At 37.9% G+C, this 19716-nt stretch overlaps 2 protein-coding genes across 5 annotated transcripts; one reads left to right on the top strand and one right to left on the bottom strand.

Annotated features, from left to right (window-relative positions):
* Positions 1 to 5685: 5685 nt before the first annotated feature.
* Positions 5686 to 7618, bottom strand: LOC109110575. Its single transcript, XM_042765034.1, has 3 exons — positions 7431 to 7618; positions 6780 to 6909; positions 5686 to 6661 (listed from the first exon to the last, which is right to left on the bottom strand). Exons 1-3 carry the CDS (start codon positions 7616 to 7618, stop codon positions 5909 to 5911), a joined length of 1071 nt encoding a protein of 356 aa, XP_042620968.1. The 3' UTR covers positions 5686 to 5908.
* A 668-nt stretch (positions 7619 to 8286) lies between these two features.
* On the top strand, positions 8287 to 19213 carry LOC109055061 (large neutral amino acids transporter small subunit 4-like). 4 transcript variants are annotated; one of them, XM_042765030.1, is made up of 16 exons: positions 8287 to 8443; positions 9077 to 9314; positions 12627 to 12921; positions 13109 to 13164; positions 13276 to 13352; positions 15060 to 15152; positions 15239 to 15372; positions 15462 to 15655; positions 15767 to 15910; positions 16146 to 16163; positions 16418 to 16550; positions 16697 to 16829; positions 17304 to 17377; positions 17502 to 17625; positions 17724 to 17912; positions 18933 to 19213. In XM_042765030.1, the coding sequence occupies exons 2-15, from the start codon at positions 9155 to 9157 to the stop codon at positions 17883 to 17885; spliced, it is 1797 nt and encodes a 598-aa protein (XP_042620964.1). In that variant the 5' UTR covers positions 8287 to 8443; positions 9077 to 9154; the 3' UTR covers positions 17886 to 17912; positions 18933 to 19213. The 4 variants fall into 4 exon arrangements, with proteins under 4 accessions (XP_042620964.1, XP_042620963.1, XP_042620967.1 ...); XM_042765029.1 differs by having other exon boundaries at positions 17724 to 19213; XM_042765031.1 differs by having other exon boundaries at positions 8293 to 8443; positions 9153 to 9314; positions 17724 to 19213.
* The last annotated feature ends 503 nt before the right edge of the window (positions 19214 to 19716 follow it).

Raw genomic sequence — 19716 nt, 5'->3', positions numbered from 1 at the left:
ATTTACGTTTTTCTCTGCTGTCACTTTTGGTCGATTTAATGCACCTTTGCTGCATTCATTTATTCATGAATAAAAGTATTTAAAAAATTGTATTAACCCCAAACTTTTGAACAGTAGTGAAATTTAAAAGAAAAAAAGCTGATTATTTGTACTTCATCTTTACAGAAAATCTAGTTTTTATACATTTCTGTTAGCGTACAAATCTTATGATAATAAATAAAGGGGTAATATTTATTTACACATATTTTATCAATTGAAGAAATATATCAATTAACATATATTGTTTTGAAAAAAAAAAACGTGTAACACTTTATTTTAAGGCATCCTTGTTACAGTGTAATTATGCATTTACTGTAAGTACTGAGTAATATTTATTAACTACATGTACTTACATGGTTAGGGTTAGGATTTGGGTTTAGCTTAGGGTTACTTGCATGAAATTATGCATAATTAATTGTTATTATAATTGTAAGTATATGTAACATGTAACAAGGACACCTTAAAATAAAGTGTTACCAAAAAACTATATTAGTTTATTGAGTGATTTTAAATAATGGATTGCTAATGGGCAAGTTTTTATTGATCAAAATGAAACCACTATCAACATTCAAATGTGAAACTTATTGCAAGACCACCTAGTGAGAGAAAAGGTTAGTTCTTTTCCATACACCTTCATTAAAATATGTTAATGAGCATTTGCTTTCAATTTTGTATGAAGTTCTTGGAATAAAAATCGACATCATTCTTACTGACATTAACGGGTAAAATCATGAATTTCACAAGGCTCAAGGCAAGAAGGAACCAAAACCACAGGATGACATAAAAGTGAAAAACAAGTGTGAGCTGGTTGGAGCTTATGTAACTGGGTGAGTAGTTGTTTTTGTTCCTCTTGGTCCGTTAGACGTGTTCGTTTTGAGCTCAGAGCTTGAAGGTCTCAACTGAAAGTAAGTTCATCATGTAGGCATGTTAAGTAACCATTGCCCAGTTAAGGATTATAATGTAAAGAAGTGAACCTTGCCAGTAAATATTTGACTTTAAAGTCCTCAAGAAACTTCTTAGAATACAAGTCAACACCTGTGAATGTGGTTCCTATTTTCTTACCAAACTTGTGCTTTTGTTTTTCAAAGGTAATAGACCTGAACCCCCTGATCAGGCGTTAACTCTTTACAGTGATAAAGCTGAAGTATTGATCACATACTTGAAACAGGCCATCAGCTCACTGGGAAAGAATGCAAACCTCATTCAAATAAATCGTTTTCCTGCCATTAATCATTGCTTGTTTTGAGTTAATCGTGTTCCGCTATTTAGGAAAACAGATACATTAATTTGAATTCAAATAATATCTTCTACAGTTCGATAAATGTTCACTAGATAAACGTTTGTGTGTGTGTGTGTGTAAATACCAGTTCTTTCTGATTAGGTTGATCAATACGACTTTGTTGTGCAATGATTTAATCGAAAACACCAGACTACTGTGAGTGCAGCTGTGACGAAAATGTGACGTTTCGTGTTTGTGTCAAGATCTATATGTAGATTGAAAGTAATACTTTGCGCCTGTCTGAGCGGGTTTCAGACAAGTCTCTATTCTGGTAAATAACACGAGGGCGACGTGTTTCGAGAATAACAACCTGATTTACACCCGGTCTGCTGTAGCCCGTGTGACCGGGTGTGTATTGCTGAAAAAGTTTATGACACCAACAATAAAAGCCATTTCTGGCACGTAAAATGTTCAAATCTCTGTTATTATCGCTAAGTGACAAAAATCAGCATGGTAATTGCCAGGTAAAAAATACACTTAAGTTGTAATATCAATGCACTGATTTTTATCATAGGCCTACTTTACTAAGAGCATAATAAATGTATTATTTTGGAACAACTTTAAATATGTTGTGTTCTTTAAAATATGCTTAAAATGAACTTTACGATAATTACACTACATTTTAATATATTTAGTTGTGTTAAAATGGAACAGCTTCAAGCAACTTTAGTGTAATTTAATTGTACTTCTTTATGTTAAAGATCAGTTACTTTTTTTTTTTTTTTATTATAGTTATATTTTATTTTATGTTTCTCTTTAATATTCTTCAAGAACATTTTCAACAATTTTTTTTACAAACTCAAGTTAAACCTGCAAATGGCTAAACCAAACACATTTAGCATTTTAATAAAAATATATTAAAATGCAATTGAATAAATTTTTCATGCACTTAAGGTAAGCATGTTAGGAGTACAACTGTACTAGCCTATAAATATACTTTATTTATATGAATTTCAAGTAAATTTTTTATACATTTAAGAGCAATTTTTCATGGGAACCATGATTTCTGCCAAAAAGTCCAGAAGACCAGCTTAACCTGGTTTTTCAGCAAGGATAGCATACTTGTAGCTATGGTTTGTCAGAAAATGGGTTACCATGGTATAATTCTTCAGTAGATGTGGCTTGTGAGTGAAGCAGTAGCGCGTGTTAAGTAACACATCCTTTAAAGTCACTGTTTCAGACACTTCGAACTGTTTTTGTTGACTTCTGGAGATGATACAGTCTGCTAGTTTGTTTTTGCTGTCTTATCTGCATTTTGCAATTCAGCATATCACCTACTCTCGTCCGTGTCCTCATAGTTAAAGAAAAAACAGTTCACAAAACAATGATTTTGTGTCAACTTATTACCTGAATAGCTGTAACATCTTCATTCACCTCATAGCTAACTCACCTCCTTGCTAGTTCTAATGTGCAGTTTAGGAAATAACTCTATAATCAATAAACTCATATTGATTTCAGCATTGATGATAAAAAGGACCTTCCGTTTAATGAAGCGACAAACTTAAAACCAATTCCTGTACGTTAAAGATAAACATCTGGCTTACCTGTTGACGGCCCGTGGTTTTTCAATGCAGCGGCAGGCTCGCAGCTGATTGGCTGATAGGTGTACTCAGCCTCCTGATGCAGCCAATAGAGTGATCTGTTTCTGGCTTGTGGTTTTTCAATGCAGCGGCTCTTCCGTTTCCGGTTGGAGAGGTTTGAAGCGGAGGGAAAACGCGATTATGGCAGAGTCTTCTAATTTTACTCGGTGTTTGCTGGAGTTGCCCAAATTTACAATCAATGATGTGCGAAGAATTGTAAGGATGTGCAGTACAACGCCACAGAGCAAACTTGAGAAAGGTTTCAAGTTTTATGTGTCGTCTTATCTCTGCAATTATGAAGGTAAATTCAGCTAGCCTGAACCGCCTGAACTGAACTGCTAATACTAGTTATTATTTTTTTACGATCCGTCCAGCAGCAGGTTAATCACGTTAGTATAAATGTTTGACATTTAATGTGTTTGTAATTTTGTCTGAAAGTGTCAGGTAAAAGCAGGGCCACAAATGAGATCTCAGTGAAAGCTCACTGCTACCGCTCTATGAGGAAAGCAGAGACTCCACACCATCTGAGAGTAGGAGTAGTAGCTTAAAAGTGACGTTCAAAGTTCTATTGGACATGTTCAGTCAAGTTCAGTTTTTACTTTTCTAACGTTACCACTGTTCCGCTTGGATCGCCACAGCTGTTATCTTAGCTAGTATGGATGATTATTGTACAAAATAAGAATAAAAATGTAATGCAGTTCTATCAAAGACAGATGATTAGCACTGCATTATCACTGCAAATTATAGCTGAAACAGTGGTAATGGAGATGCACTGCGGCAAAGTTGGTTTCATAATCGCACATTCAGACTTTTTGTCAATAAAACGAGTTAATATCATTGACAATGAGCTACAAAAAAAAAATATTCCCATTTTTTTAAATAAAAACGACTACAAGAGAAAACAAGAGCTGGAGCTGATAGTCATACTTGTTTATAATAATAATTTACTCATATGAACCATTTTTAATACACCATAAGAAAGTTATTGAAGGTAAAAATCTAAATATATGAATATGAAAACTAACTTTACCGCAGTTGCAGATACAGGGTAGCAGAGTGTGCAGGCTTTCTAGTTAGTCTATAACACACAGGGAGTTTAAAATCTGAAGAATAATGATATGAAATGTAGTTTTATGTGATGGCTGCAGATGCAGAATGTTGGCTATTTCCCTTACTCGGCTACCCTTCAAACTGCTCATGTTCTACCTTGAAACTGTTGTTGTCTTTACCTGTTCCAAGCATAGATACATGGTTTTAAACTTTATGGCTGAGTAGCTGATATACTTGATGACTACTTTTTTATTTATTTAATTTTTTACACTTATTTTAGATGGCATTACGTGATTCAGAGCCAGTTGTGCTGGTTAACAGCTCCTGCTCCTGTGTGGCTGGGAGTGGGATGTGCAACCATTTGGTTGCTTTGCTTTACCAGACAGCCCATTACTATGAATCTGGAATGTCTGTCGTCCCTCCTGTCCTATCATGCACCCAAACAGAACAGAAGTGGCATAAACCACGAACAATGGTTTGTATCAATTAAATATCTGACATAATGTTTGTTTTGCTACAGTCTTTTGCTATAGTTTTGATGGCATCTAATAAATAGGGAGTGAAGCCGGGACCGGTGGATGCCATGGTGGTAGTGAAGCCCAAACCAGGTGCTACTTCAGCAAGTGGAATCAGGTATGCAGTCAGTGTAAACATGCATGCTATGCTATACTATACTCTGTAGCAAAAATGTTTATTGATTCCCTGATAATGTTATTCCAGATCTTCACTATCCAAGGCCTACAGTGGTGAGCTGCCAGACCCATCAACACTCGACCCTAAAGCTGTCTATGCTGACTTCAAACCATGATCTCTTCCCCCTATCTGCACAATGAATCTCTCACCTGACAAGCCACTCGTGGAGTCGATTTTCGGTAAGGTACAAGCTGGCAGTATCCTATCGTATCAGCATCCACCACCTACACCTGATGGTTTTATCACCCATAAGGATGCACCCCCATTCCCAAAAAGTGCCACCAGAGGGCTACCAGTTAAAGCCAACAGACTGTAAATATGTGCCAACAAACCAGGAACAGCTGCATCTCCACTCACTGTCTGTGACTTTGTTGCAGTCACACCTCATTGAGGAAGCAACCAGATGTCAAAGTGCAGCACCTGAGTGGCATTCACTGAGGAAAGAGAGGGTGACTGCTTCAAATTTTAGGGAGGTTAGCCATGTTAGAGGTCCAAATGCTGCAGAAAACCTAGCTGAGAGGATCATCCGAGGGACACGACAAACAACACACATGAAGAGGGGACTGGATATGGAGGCAGGAGCCTTAAAGGACTATGCAACTCTTAAAAACCTGAACTTAAGGAAATGTGGACTGGTGATTCATCCAGATGCACCTTGTCTGGGTGCGTCACCTGATTGGCTGGTATATGACCCGCTTGAGAGACCATCATTCGGCTTGGTTGAGATGAAATGCCCAAATGCACTAAGCTACGTTGACTGCAGGTACCTCAGAGTTGATCATGGAACATATAAATTAAAGGAAAGCCATGCTTATTATTGGCAAGTGCAGGGGCAGTTGCTTATGACGGGTATGGAATGGTGTGACTTTGTTGTCTGTGCCCATGATGACATGTTTGTGCAGCGCATTTACAGAGACACTTCTGTGTTAAGCTCCCTGAAACAGAGGTGTGATTTGTTTTTCTTTTTTACATATCTGCCAAAATACCTCTCTATGCACAAGTAACTAAAGAGGCACAGTGCGGCGGAAATGAATTGATGCATGATTTTACAAACATGTCATTTTATTTTGTCTTGTCATCAAAAGGTCATTAAAATATTTGTTTAACAATTCTATATTTGTTGACAATTTAATTTCAAATCAAATTTCGAATTATGTACAGAGAATAAGGACTCGTTCTAAAGTTAAAACCAAAATGATTATTACTGTGATTATACAGTAATAAACTGTATAAACATTTCTGCCTGTCTAATTCTGCTTCTTCAGCATTAGCAATTGCTTGCCCATGCTTTAACTAAGGGCCCGTTTTGGTAGTTAACCAAGAGGCAGGCTACTGTGTACAGTTGATTGATGCTTCCTGTGAGAGAAAGTGGTATTGCTGTACTGAATATCTTGTGCTCCTTCACCCTTCGAATGAGGCGCTCAACATGGACTCTGAGTCTTGCAATAGACTGTGTTTTCCTGACCTCTGGTCCAGACAGTTGTGCTCTCTTTGACAGGAAGGTAGGTATGTGGACTTTGCAGGGCACACAGTCTTCCACAAGGAAACCCTTATCCACCATTACAGCCATTGTTGGTTTTAGAAGAGACACAATACCAGACTGCTTTAAAATCTCTCTATCACTGATGGCTCCTTCATAGAGCGATGACACAAAGGTTACAGCACCGTGAGGAGCCATCCCAATCAACCCTTTGAAAGTGCAGTGAGATTTGTAGTTGGAGAATACTTCGCTCTGAAGGAGAAGAGAGTGTGGTGTTTGGCAGCGTAGTTCAGTGCAATCCAAAATCACTTGTGTATCGGAGTAAGACTGAAAAACATCTGGCATGTGAGCTTTGACCGTCTCCTCATCCATCCAAATGCCAACAGCTCCAAGCACAGTGTAGAGAAAGTTAGCCCATGTGTTGATTATTCGGCTTACAGTTGATTGGTGGATTCTGAATCTGTGGGCCAGATCCTTCTGCACCAGACCCAATGACAGATATGTCATGAACAGAAAAAACTCATCAATGGGTTGAAGAGACTGTGAAAAGAAGAAAATATTTTATTACTATTACACAAACACCATAACTGGCACAGTAAGTTTGACTGTGAAACAAAAAGATATCTTATTCATATTAAATGTTTCAGAATACATGTACCGTTGCATTGACAGCATGAGGGACCTCATCTGTCCTGGCTTCAGTCCGTGCTCTTGTCACACGCACGATCTTGCCTGTTGCTGGCTCTATCTGCCTCCAAAAGGCCATCAAGTGGGCATGAGTCGCAAACCTGTGGGACATACAGTATTTCAGTAACACTTTATTTTTATGTTACTAAATTTACAGATGTTGCATGTATTTATTATAGTAAAAACTATAAATTAGGCATAATTACATGCACCTAACCCTACAGTAAGTACATGTAGTTCATTAATATTACTCAGTACTTAAATGCAAAATTACACTGTAACAGGGACACAATAAAATAAAGTGTAACCCATATTTTATTTGATGGTGTGTTAAGTGCCCATTGACAGTTTTAAATTGCAGATTTATTAGCATTCTAGTCGTAATTCCCATTAATACAACATTATATTAGGAGATAGAATAAAAGATTTTATGCCAGCGTTTACAGAATAATACACCTATCAGTGTGTAACATATTTTGTCCTTTTGGACTTGTCGTAGGCGAGAGGGATTGGCATGCGCAATTTGCACAAGTGCTTACTGTTGGTCAATGCTGCGGTACATGTCTGGTGAGGTGAAATTAATGTTTTAATGAATGTTCATGGAACTTCTGAGTCAGCTTACCTTGTGTAAAACCTAATGTCATCATCGGACGCAGCAAACCGCTCCAAACAGAACTTGGTGCTGATGGTTATCTCCTCAATTTGTTTTTGCAGCCTCGCTATTTGATCTTCATTGTGGTCCAGGGACAAATCCAGGGCAGCAGGCTCAGCACTGGAGCAGTAGTCGTGGTCCGAATATTCCACATCCATAGAGGGGGCTTCGGTATGCAGTGTGTCTGTGTTTGGTCGCTCTACCCTTTCCCAAACTCTGGTCCGTGGGGCTGGAAGACTGAAGTTGTTCCAATGAAAAAGCAACGGGACAGTTCCATTCTTCAGACGTCTGCGGCCGGACGGCGTTTGCGGCTCGATCAGGTCTGTACTTGGAAATGTCGGCTACACACTCTTGTCTGGTTTGTAACTGTAAAATGGTCTCTTCTTATGTTAACTACCCACCTCTTCTGTATTTCCTTGTCTTTAGGAAACGTGTGGAAACTTAGAAAGGTGTTAAATTTAGCAGATGCTGTACACTGCGGCACACAGCAGTGATGGCTAGAGGTGCTGTCCTCCCGTCTTTGAAAAGATACTTTCATACGTTTAGATGTCATTTTATATATATGTATATATATATATATATGTTTATTTAATATAATAAAGCAAATATGCTTCAACAATATGAGTGGAGGCTGTTTTGTCTTTTTTTATGACTAACGTTCCTGTAGTATAGCCAAAGAGTATAGAAGACAATATAAGTTATTAGGTATAGCGTAGCACTCTACAATCGGCGGAAGTAATCCAGCATCCTTAGATTTCACCGGAAGTACGTCATTCACCGCCGTGCATAGGTGTTATGTGTATCCTGATGGTCTTTCCCACATGAAACCGCTATAAATTCGTCAGTTCACTGAAACAAGCTCTCAGTAGCCTAAGTGCCGGTGACTGAGGCACAGAGAGAGAGAGAGAGAGAGAGCATAGGCACCAAGGGGAAGACCACTCTGCACTAAAGGGCTACAGTACTTGTTTGCCTGCCTCTCAAAGGTATGTGTTTTATTTGATTCTTTATAACTATATATTATTTTATAATTATATAATTTATTTATAGCCTACTATTTTTTTTTTATTTTAAACAAATGCTTGTGTATTTTAGGTAATAGTACAAATAACAGTAGTGATACAGTTAGTTTGTTACACTTTAAGACAAATAATATTATTCTTTCACACACTGAATGCTCATTTTACATAAAGATTCCATTACAAAAAGTGCTAAACTTTAATAAGAATAATAATGAATGTGTGTTTGAAATACAAGTCACACTAAGATAAGCCTAAGAAAATGTCATAATGTGTAATGTCTTAAATAGCTCTCTTCTTGATATTTTGCATTTAATCAATGTGTAGGAGCTGTTGTAACGTACATTTTGTACATTTTGTAGTCACACACTGTAGCTATTCCATAACAGCCTGAATGATTTTGAAAGAACGGACTCTTAAAGTGAGTCTTTGAAGCGGCTTTAGAGGCTCATTCACACATCTTAATAAGAGTTCAAGAACTCAATTTTTAGTTCTGTCTACAGTATGTTTCTATTTCAACCCATGCAGAAATGTTTAACTTGGTCACTACATTAAAATACAACACTTCAACACACCACTCTCCCTCTCCTTTATCCACAGATTGGGAGAGTTGATTCCACAAGACACTGTCGACCACCCTTTTCCTCTTATCAGTCTGCTATCCTACTCCTTGCAGCCATGGCACCCACTCTAGCCACAGCATTTGCCCGCCGCTGGTGGATGGCAATAACAGCCATCATTGAAAACCTGCTCTTTTCCGCCGTTCTGCTGGGTTGGGGATCCTTACTCATCATGCTGAAATCTGAGGGCTTCTATTCATACCTCTGCACAGACCAAGGTAAGAATCCTTAAATATAATGTAACATCAAGAACAAGAACTCAACAAAACTTTGCTGTAATTTAGAAGAGCCATTGAGGAACATTTAGCTTACATGGTCCCCAAGTCAAGCTTGTGATCTTACCTATGAAAGAATTTAATTTAATGCATGAGTGTGTTTTATTTGTCACTACGCATATTGGCAAATTCCATTCATTTCTTTGTTCCAGTCTGATCTTGAAACAAAGACTGTATCTGATAGTACTTGAAGGATCCTACTTTTAAATCCATCCCTGACAGTTTTATGTGGAGTAATTGTGCTCTACAGCAAAACACTTTTGTGGTTACACTCTCTAAGAAGGAAGAATGACGTTTTGCGTCAGGAGCCTAACAACCATAGACACCACAGACTTCAATTAAATCAGCTGGTAGTCACAGTAAAACATATGAATGTTGAAAGGCTTTCCACGGGGATCCTGACCTAATCAAGTGCATCTTTAAATTGAGAGGCCTACCGCTTATCAGATATAAACTAAGGGATACTCCACCCCAAAATGAAAATTTTGTCATTAATCACTTACCCCCATGTCGTTCCAAACCCGTAAAAGCTTTGTTCTTCTTCAGAACACAATTTAAGATATTTTGGATTGAATCCGGGAGGCCTGTGACTGTTCCATAGACTGCCAAGTAAATAACAGTGTCAAGGTCCATAAAAGGTATTAGAGTTGTCGTCAGAATACTCCATCTGCCATCAGACGTGCAATCTGGGTTATATGAAGCGACGGGAACACTTTTTATAAGTGAAGAAAACACGTCTGATGGCAGATGGAGTATTGAATGGAGTAAAGAAGGACCTTGACACTGTTATTTACTTGGCAGTCTATGGGACAGTCACAGGCCTCCCGGTTTCATCCAAAATATCTTAAATTGTGTTCGGAAGACAAACAAAGCTTTTACGGGTTTGGAAAAACATGGGGGTAAGTGATTAATGACAAAATATTCATTTTCGGGTGGAGTATCCCTTTAAGATGTTTATCATCTCAGTTAGAACTCATAATTGATTGATTGAATTGTCTTTGGTATTGATTAGCATCACATAGGAACACATGTTTCGGTCTTATGGCTGGTAATGCCCTTTTATCATTGTCCTGTTATCTCTCAGGCACTTTGGGCTTGATTTAATAAAAAATTAGGACATTAAGACCTATTTAACCACAAAAACGGGTTTGAAATTTCCAGGCAGACAAGAAAAAAAGGGGGTAGAGGAGGGGCAGAGGATGAGAAAAAGAGTTGTTTGTGAAGGAAACTGTAGGAGGCTTATCGTTTGGGAAGATCTAGGAATAAAACTTCTTCTGGGTGGAGTGGTGGGTGTCTTATGTGTCTGTCTGTCTGCTTGTCATGCCATTTTTGCATGGAAAAGTGCTTATCGTTCCTTTTTGTGCTGTCATAGTTTCCGTTTTTTGACATTACTCAGCTGATTTGACTGTCCTTTCAGTCAGTCACATTATTATGATGCAATAAGACTGTCTCAGCAAAAATCATCTGTTTTCAAGACAGTATTGAGCAGGCTTAAAGTCCACAGATAAGTCTCAAAGGGCAATGTCTTGAGGCATTAGTCTTTGACCATTTTGAATGATGTGAAGCATGTGAGGATTCTTGTGGTTTAGTACATTAGCTGAGATTTCCATGTGAGACTCATATTCAGAAAAGCATCATGTGGCAGTCGGCCCATCAGAAAATGTGTGAATATTAATTACTTATAACGCTATCAAACCAATGTATTACAGTGAAGAGAGTTTATTACAGTGATGTTAATTAATAAACCCCTCAACTGAGGTTCAGCAGGTTCATTTATGCTCCTCTATCAACCCTTTGATTGAATGCACAGACTCCCAACTGTTTTTTTTTTTTTTTTTGCTGAGACCAGGTGACTGTTATCTCTCCAGGGTGTGTCTTGCACATTTGCACATCAGTGTGGCCTACGTACACAATCTTTGGTGCATCTTTTGTAGTGTTTACAGTGGGATCATCGTTCACACATCAGCTCAGTTTAGAAAAGAAGCCAGAGCAAGCCTCAGTTATTAGCAGTCGAAGTAAAAACCAACCCTTTGTGTACTGTAGCGTTAAAAAGTTCACAACCAGGTGCCAAACACGTCAGAATATTCTGCACTCAGTTCTGAAGCACGCTTGGAGTTGGAAACCTATCATCAGGATGACAGTGGCACAGCTGAGTGGATTATTATAGCAAAGTCACTGTTTCCACAACAATAATACCCACTGGGTGGTATCTAATTTACTCACACTTCTCAAGGAAAGTGTTATTTTTCTAACCACATTTTGCATTTTTCAGAGAAACATTATACTTTTATAACCCATCAGCAGTTATAGGATGGATAAACATCCAGATCAGTATAAATTCAGGTCTGATTATCTAGTTAATATGTCTCCAGTGAGCCAGCAGCTATTAATGGAGTGTCACCTGGTTCGGTATCAGTAGTTAATACCTGTATGTATGTGTGTGCTGAGATAATGTGGAATTGTACAATAGTCCAAAAGGACCATTATGAACACTGTTCCTACAGCAGAACAAGATAAAGGAAGAGCAAATTCATCTTTCTTCTTTCTATCATTCCCCGCCCTTATCTGAGGTTTTATTGAGACCACATAATGGTGATTCCCCTCTCCAAGCATTTTACTGCTGGGTGAAGGTTTATTTCAGACACCTTGGAGAACAGCTGAGAAGACAAGCTTAAACCAGAATTCATTCCAAGCTTGCTTATACTGGTCTAACCATGCTGTTCAGTGGTGAAAATTGGTTAGTCATTAGGAATTTCAAGTATTTTGTACATTTTCACTAAATGGACACCATAGCTAAATGTTAAAGAGGTAGCTCACGACTTTCTTTCTTCTGTGGAAAACAAACTTTGAAGAATGTCTCAGTTCCCATACAACAAAAGTCAATGTTGCTTGGACCCCAAAGTCCAATTTTTTATGTTCCACAGAAGAAGAAAAAAAGGAGTCCACACATGTTGCATCTGCATGATTGGACAGCAACCAGAATTACAAGTACCTGATGCTTACGTCACAGTATAGGGCTCATAGCAGGGGCACACGTGACCGTTTTTTACACCAACATCTGAATTCTCTTACTCTCTCTCTCTCTTTATCAACATGATTTAGCAGAAATGGTAACCTGTTGAGTAGTGCAACTCATATGGTTTAGATATTAGGTCACATCAGTCTGTGTTCAAGCTGATTTTCGAATGTAATGGTTAACATGGGTCCCATTAGCTTAGCCTTTTACATCTCTCCTCTCTTCCTTCTTTCCCAAAGGAAACAGCTCGATGGCAAACTTCTCCTTACCAGCTGTTCCTTCATCACTGTCGAATGATGAAGAATTTGAATATGACGGGTTCCAGTCTGCCCAGCATGATGGTGGGGTGGAGATGGTTCCTCTAAACCATCCAGGGGACAATCTGAGGATGAACGGCTGGCTCATCTGTAAAGAACAGGATGAGATGCTCAATTTGGCCTTCACTGTGGGCTCCTTCCTCCTCAGCGCCATCACACTCCCTCTCGGAATCGTCATGGACAAATACGGCCCACGCAAACTCCGTCTGCTTGGAAGGTAGATAGCATGTGCTTCATTTTTCAATATCATTACTTTACCAGTCACATGATGGATAAATTATTCATGAAATGAAAATATGTGGTAAGTGTGTATCCTAAGGTCAGATCACAATACAGATGAATGACCAGAAAAGTGTTGAATTTTTGATTATTAACTGACCTCTGAGGGTTGTATCTATTTCCAGTGCCTGCTTTGCCCTCTCGTGCCTTATGATTGCTTATGGAGCCAGCAACCCAAATGGTAAGAACATCATATATGCAATTTACGTGTCCATATTTAGAGAAACAGACACCAATGTTGTAATAGATACTGATAATATTCCATCATTTAACATCTGCTTGTTTCTTCTAGAGCTGTCTGTTTTGATCTTCATCGCTCTGACCTTTAATGGCTTTGGAGGAATGTGTATGACCTTCACTTCACTTACGGTGAGTGTGTGTTAACTTATTTATGAATGTACACTTTTGTGTGTGTGTGTGTTTATTTTGTTTGAACCTGCTTGCTCCAAGTTGATTGTAATATTTACATTGCTAATTAACAGACTGTATCCACTATATAAATGGTAGAGGATATGTCCCATCTGATATTAAGGTTTTTTCAGTGGTCGATTGTTGAATTGTTACATTGGGTGCCCTTGATTCTGCTACGTCTGGGCTAGTTAAATGTCTCTATGTCTCTTTTTCCTCAGTTTCTCTTATTTGAGTGTCTCTCAAGCGTGGTGTAGCAGATTAATCATTAGACCCATCTGTGCATCTTACTACAGAGTTTTTTCAGCTGACTCGCTCTTGTTGCTACACTGGTAGCATGCATTAACTCCTGATGATGTACTATCCAGTGTGCTGACCCAGTAAGAATAGCCTGCAGTTATCATGCACTCAGCATGATCTCAGGAACTATTTGACCGTGAACTCACAAGAGCACTCGCACCCAGAGTCCAAAATGTACTTTACACGCCACACGTTAATGGCCATGAACTGAGAAAATTTAAAATGATACCTACCTCAATATGTGAAGATTACATTGATGGGTTAATTTCTAATAATGAGAGTGTTCTTGTTTGCCATGTTGCCTTTCCCCTTTGAAGTGTGTGAGGTGGCAAAGTTGCATTACAATTGATTGTGGAGAATACTTTCACACCAGTTCTGACCGGAATTCTCACAAAACACAACTCTTCCGTTACAAACCAGCTGATCACACACTTTCAAATGCATTCTTACGTAACAGGACACTCGCTGTTGCTCATCCACTTGTTGTCACAGGAACAAGGCATAACTGTAAGCAGGCTGCCCCAGTCTGTGCTCCAATTAGAGTCATAAAAGAGACTCGGCTTCAGCCGGTTCAGACTGGATGGATCAATCCTCAGTTCTTACTGCCTCAGTTATAACGGTTTTATTGACAATGAGGAACTGAAAGTAAAGTAAGAAGGAAATGTGGATTAAGTGCTCAAAAATATTTCGGGCTACTGGTAGTGTTCCAGTTTTCTAGTCATCTGTCAATTGTTCTTTCTTTTATTTCTTTCTTTCAATCTCCCAACCTTGCTCTGGGGCTGTAGTTAGTGCTTCTGAACTGAAACTGCTTTCACTGTTGATTTGCTGTGCTTTCGTCAGCCCATAATTGTTGGCCGTCTCTCCTTGGCTGTTGCCATTTTTAGAGAAAGACTGTGGATCAGTTGTCTCCTTATCAATGCTCTGAATAGCCAAAGTCTGAATAAGAACAGGATAAGAATATTACATTTTAAATTAGAATTAATAAAAAGAACTTAAAAATACATGTAATGTAAATAAAACAAATAAACATGATTTTGCTAATATATATATTATATAATTATAATGATATAATAAAAAATGTGATTTATAAAAATGTATTTATATATATAAAAAAAGAAATCTTCTGATTTTTTTTTCTCTCTTGCCAGGATTGTTATGGATTATTTAAATGATATTAAAATAATAATAAAAAAAACATTATTTAATTTTTTTTTTAATAACTTAAAAACGTATTTTTAATTTAAATATGTATGGTTTTTGCTAAGATTGTTATGAGTTATATAAATGTTAAATTAATACACAAATGAGTTTAATTAAAAATGAATTTAACCAACTGAGTTATTAATCTGTTCCCATGTTTCCTTCCAGCTGCCCAACATGTTTGGCGACCTGCGTGCCACCTTCATCGCGCTCATGATCGGCTCGTACGCGTCCTCGGCTGTCACCTTTCCTGGGGTCAAGGTTTGTTAGATTAAGCAACTGGGTGAAAAAACAAGTGTTTATAATGGCGCATTATGTTCTTAGATAATAAATGTTTATATTTTCAGGTGATCTATGACCTTGGTGTGACCTTCATCATGATTCTGGTGGTCTGGGCGGCCTGTGCAGGCCTCGTCTTCATCAACTGCTTCTTTAACTGGCCCTTGGAGCCTTTCCCTGGACCCGAGGACATGGACTACACGTAAGAAACACACATACACCCTTCTCACACACATTGAACATCTACAATATTTGACACTTGTTCTGTATTTGTTCTCTCTATCTATCCAGTGTCAAGATCAAGTTCAGTTGGCTGGGATTTGACCATAAGATTACAGGAAAGCAGTTTTATAAGCAGGTGACAACAGTGGGCAAGCGTCTTAGCGTGGATAACACTCAAAAACAGAAAGAGCTTGCCAAAGAGGGTCAAAATCTCTGCCTGTCCACCATGGACCTGGAACTGCAGTGTGAGGCCAAGGAGGAATGTAAGTGACCATTTTTAAACAGGTCCAACACAAGAAAAGGCCGAAAATATGCTAATATGACAGGTCAATAACTAATTTAAACTAACTTCATGTTCCTTTTCTTCCATGCAGCTCAGTCATTCATGCAGAGTATTTTCAGCCCTCTCTTCATGTTGAGTCTGGTGACCATGTGTGTAACTCAACTGCGTCTCATCTTCTACATGGGAGCCATGAACAATATCTTGGAGTCCCTCAGCGGAGGAGATTTCAACACAGGTGAATAAGCATGTTTGAATGTGTTTTCAGGATAACTCTGATTTGAGAATGCAGCATAACATTTTCTGGAAATGAAAAAAAAAAATGTGTGAACACACCAAAACATATTTCCAGAGCAACAAAAAACGTTTTAATTATGATAATTCAGATATGCAGGGAAAAAAATCTGCCACTATTGAAATTATATTATAACTGGCTTCTAAATATTATTATTTTTTTTTTACTATTTTTGCAGTTGAGAGAATGGAATTGGGTAAGAATCTCAGTAGCACTGTAGAAACCAGTAAAGCGTGTCTTCCCTAAAGCTTGTTATTCAAACATTTAACCTCCTGTACTCACGTCAAGCGTAACCCACTCCCTGCCCACCTGTGCTCTGGGCAGTAATGCATACACAAGCCTGCAGAGCGCCATAAACTCAGCCATTAACCAGAGTAGTTATTAACTATTAACCTCAGACGTTATGTATTACACAGTGTTATATTCTGCCTCTCTCTCTTGCTTTCTCAGTGAGTCTCTACACCTCCATTTTTGGAGTGATGCAACTCTTGTGCTTGATGACGACGCCAGTCATCGGTCAGATCATGGACTGGAAGCTGAAAGAATGCGATGATGGAGAAATCAATGAAAAAGAGCCCAACAAGTAAGTTATGAAACACTTTTGAATGATCTATGGATGTAGACGTGACTTAATATAAAGTTTGAAGCTCAAAATTAAAAAAAAATAAAAAAATAAAAAAATAAATGACAGCAGTTTAAAATGTGTCTCTATTTGCTCCTTGTCTCCAGAGATGAGCCCCAGCCTAAACGCAGAGACAGACAGATTCAGAAAGTCACCAATGCCACTCGGGCCTTCATCTTCACCAACATCCTCCTCGTCTGCTTTGGCATCACCTGCCTGGTTCCCAACCTCCCTCTTCAGGTGTGTGTTGCGTACAAAATTAATCTCGCAATATGACGAGTATTTGACACTATTACTGGTTGACACATTTAATGTTGCACAATGCAGTGTTTTTTTTTTATAGTATAGAGTGTATAAGGTTTTTTTTAAATAAATTTTTCAGTATGCTCTGTTGTTTACCAGTGTTGTTATTGTTAAATATGACTAAAACGTAAACTATTAAAATTAGTTTGCAGTCACTGAAATCATTGATAATCTGTGCATGTATTTGTATAGTGTGCCATATAGCAGAAATAGTAAGAGTAGTATGTACACGGAAAAAAAAGCAACACCTCTTATTTCTTGCTATTGATTGTGTCTGCATAGCTGTACAGCATCTCCCCCTAGTGCCCAAATTATGAAACTAGCATGCACCTGCTAATGTGACCATAAGAAACAGCAGAATTAACAAGTTTGTAATGTTTGATTTTGTCACCTTATGTCATCTCTCTCCAGATGCTCTCGTTTGTCCTTCACACCATCGTCAGAGGCTTCATCCACTCCGCCATCGGTGGACTTTATGCTGCAGTGTGAGTTTATCGACATTATCTGTAAAACACGATTAAATTCTGCTTGTGATCATCACTTTCGTCTGTAATAGCTGCATTTAAATCATATAATATGATAAGAACTAATCTGTTTGTGTGTCTGCAGGTACCCATCATCTCAGTTCGGCAGTCTGACAGGAATGCAGTCACTGGTGAGCGCTCTGTTCGCTCTGCTGCAGCAGCCTTTGTTCATGGCCATGATGGGACCACTGAAGGGAGACCCACTCTGGGTATGACACACAACAGAGAGCTTGAGTAATACTAAATGGATGAAATGCCCATTAGGCATGTTTTGACCTCCTCTGTATGTTCTTGTTTTCTGGTGTAGGTGAATGTTGGTCTGCTGGCTCTCAGCATGATGGGCTTCCTGTTACCACTCTATCTACTGTACTTCAGGAAAACCCTGCACAAAAAGAGGAAGGAGAAGGAAAATAATGCTAAAATCTATCTCAAAATCAATGGCACTGACGTACCCGAGGCATTTGTATGAAGAAAGCAGATAAAGGGAAAAAAAGAGGCATGAGAATATCATCACAGCTACACACAAACGCAGAGACGATAAAACACTAGTGGACCTCTTTCTTAGAGGTTTATTGAGTATCTCAGAGGACGAAAAGAGGAATGAGGGAGAAAGGAAGCAACATGGGAAATTTTGCATCCCTCTTCTTTGACGTTTTATTTGAATTTAAACAGATGTTTTATATTATGCATGTACACATGTGATAAAGTTTCAACCCTGACTGTTTCTCCATAATCTAAACCAGGGGCATTTCAGTATACAGCATATTAGTATATGATTTTTTATATACACTGTTTATGCCAACTGGACGTTTTTGAGGAGGACTGAAGCCAGCCTGGCCTGCACAGATGATGTAATGATGTCAGTTTGCCCGTCTTGCCCAGGGACACTTAAACACTCTATTCATTCAACTAAACTTCACAAGGGATTTCAATGTAAACCATTAGAGCCCCAGTTTTCACTGTAATAATTGTGGTGCAATGCAATTGTATCCACTAAAGACCACATTTTTCCATCATAATGATCCACAAAGGGCCTTTTACATTTTTCTATGAAATAATGTTGTGATCTCATCCACAAAGGGCCTTTTACATTTTTCTATGAATTAATGTTAAGATCTGATCACTTTTGATCATAGGCACTTTATGAAAGCCACAATGTATGCATTTCAGTTTGTATATATGTTTTTACACTACATGTGCATGAGATGCATACATTAAAGAGGCTGAAATGCTTATGATCTGCAGTGAGTGACTGATCTGCGAGGAGATGGCTGAAAGCTGAGGCGCAGATGTCAGGGCAACAGCAGCACTTTTAACACATGTCCCATAAACCCCCTCATGACCCACAGTTCCCTTTTTCTGTCTTTCTTTCACTAACATTCTGTGATATTTCAGAGTGTGTTGAGTCATTTATGTGTCACTGATCATAAGATCAAAATATAATGGTCCTCTGAAGTAAAATATCATATAGAAAGCACAACTTAACTCACAAATGTGCCTTTTGTGTGGTTTACAGCGAAGTTAGCGATGCTGATGATAGCTGATGGGAGGACTGGAGCCACAGATACTGTGGAAATGTTGGTAATGTTGGAAATGGTGTTGTGTAGTGTATTTATTTCTTTAAAATCTAACAGAACATATGGACAATGCAGCCTTATTTGCAAAGGTTTTTTATATTAACTTACATCTCAGTGTCGCACTGGCTGTTTGTTTGTTTTTTTCAAAAACCTTCATGTATTGTTCAATATGGCATTACTGTTGAGGATTATATTCAATAAAATGTTTAATTATTGCTAATTTTTGTCATGTATTATTATTTTATAGTGAAAACATCATAAAAGTGTCTATTAGATTCATTGTATGATATCTTTAATCAATTAAGAAAAGCATGAGCCTGTTTTCTCTGACGAAATTGTGTGTGTCATTTGACTTTTGACCAGGGGTCTTTAAAACCAATGTAGAAAAATGCAAAACAAAAGTAAAACCAAACGTTTTATTCTGTTTCCTAATGATGGAAATCATAAGATTGTGATTATAGACAGGCCTGTTGTGTGAGGGAAAAAAAAATCTGTTAATATTTAATTTAGCCTTTGCTTCAATGAGCAATAAAAGTAAATTATTTAATTATTTTAATTATTTAAAATATAATTCAATCTGAATATTTCAATTGTAAATTCACACTATTTTTCTTATTGTATAACAAAACAAAACAACAGTTTTGTTCTGCTTGTTAATAACAGAAATCATGAGATTAATTGTGATTAATTGCCAGACCTAATAGTACAGCTAAAAAAAAAAAT

Source organism: Cyprinus carpio, chromosome A10 (genome assembly GCF_018340385.1).
Source record: "Cyprinus carpio isolate SPL01 chromosome A10, ASM1834038v1, whole genome shotgun sequence".
Classification (NCBI taxonomy): Eukaryota; Metazoa; Chordata; class Actinopteri; order Cypriniformes; family Cyprinidae; genus Cyprinus; species Cyprinus carpio.
The sequence above is the reverse complement of the archived record's forward strand: the minus strand, read 5'-3'. Positions and strand labels throughout refer to the sequence as shown.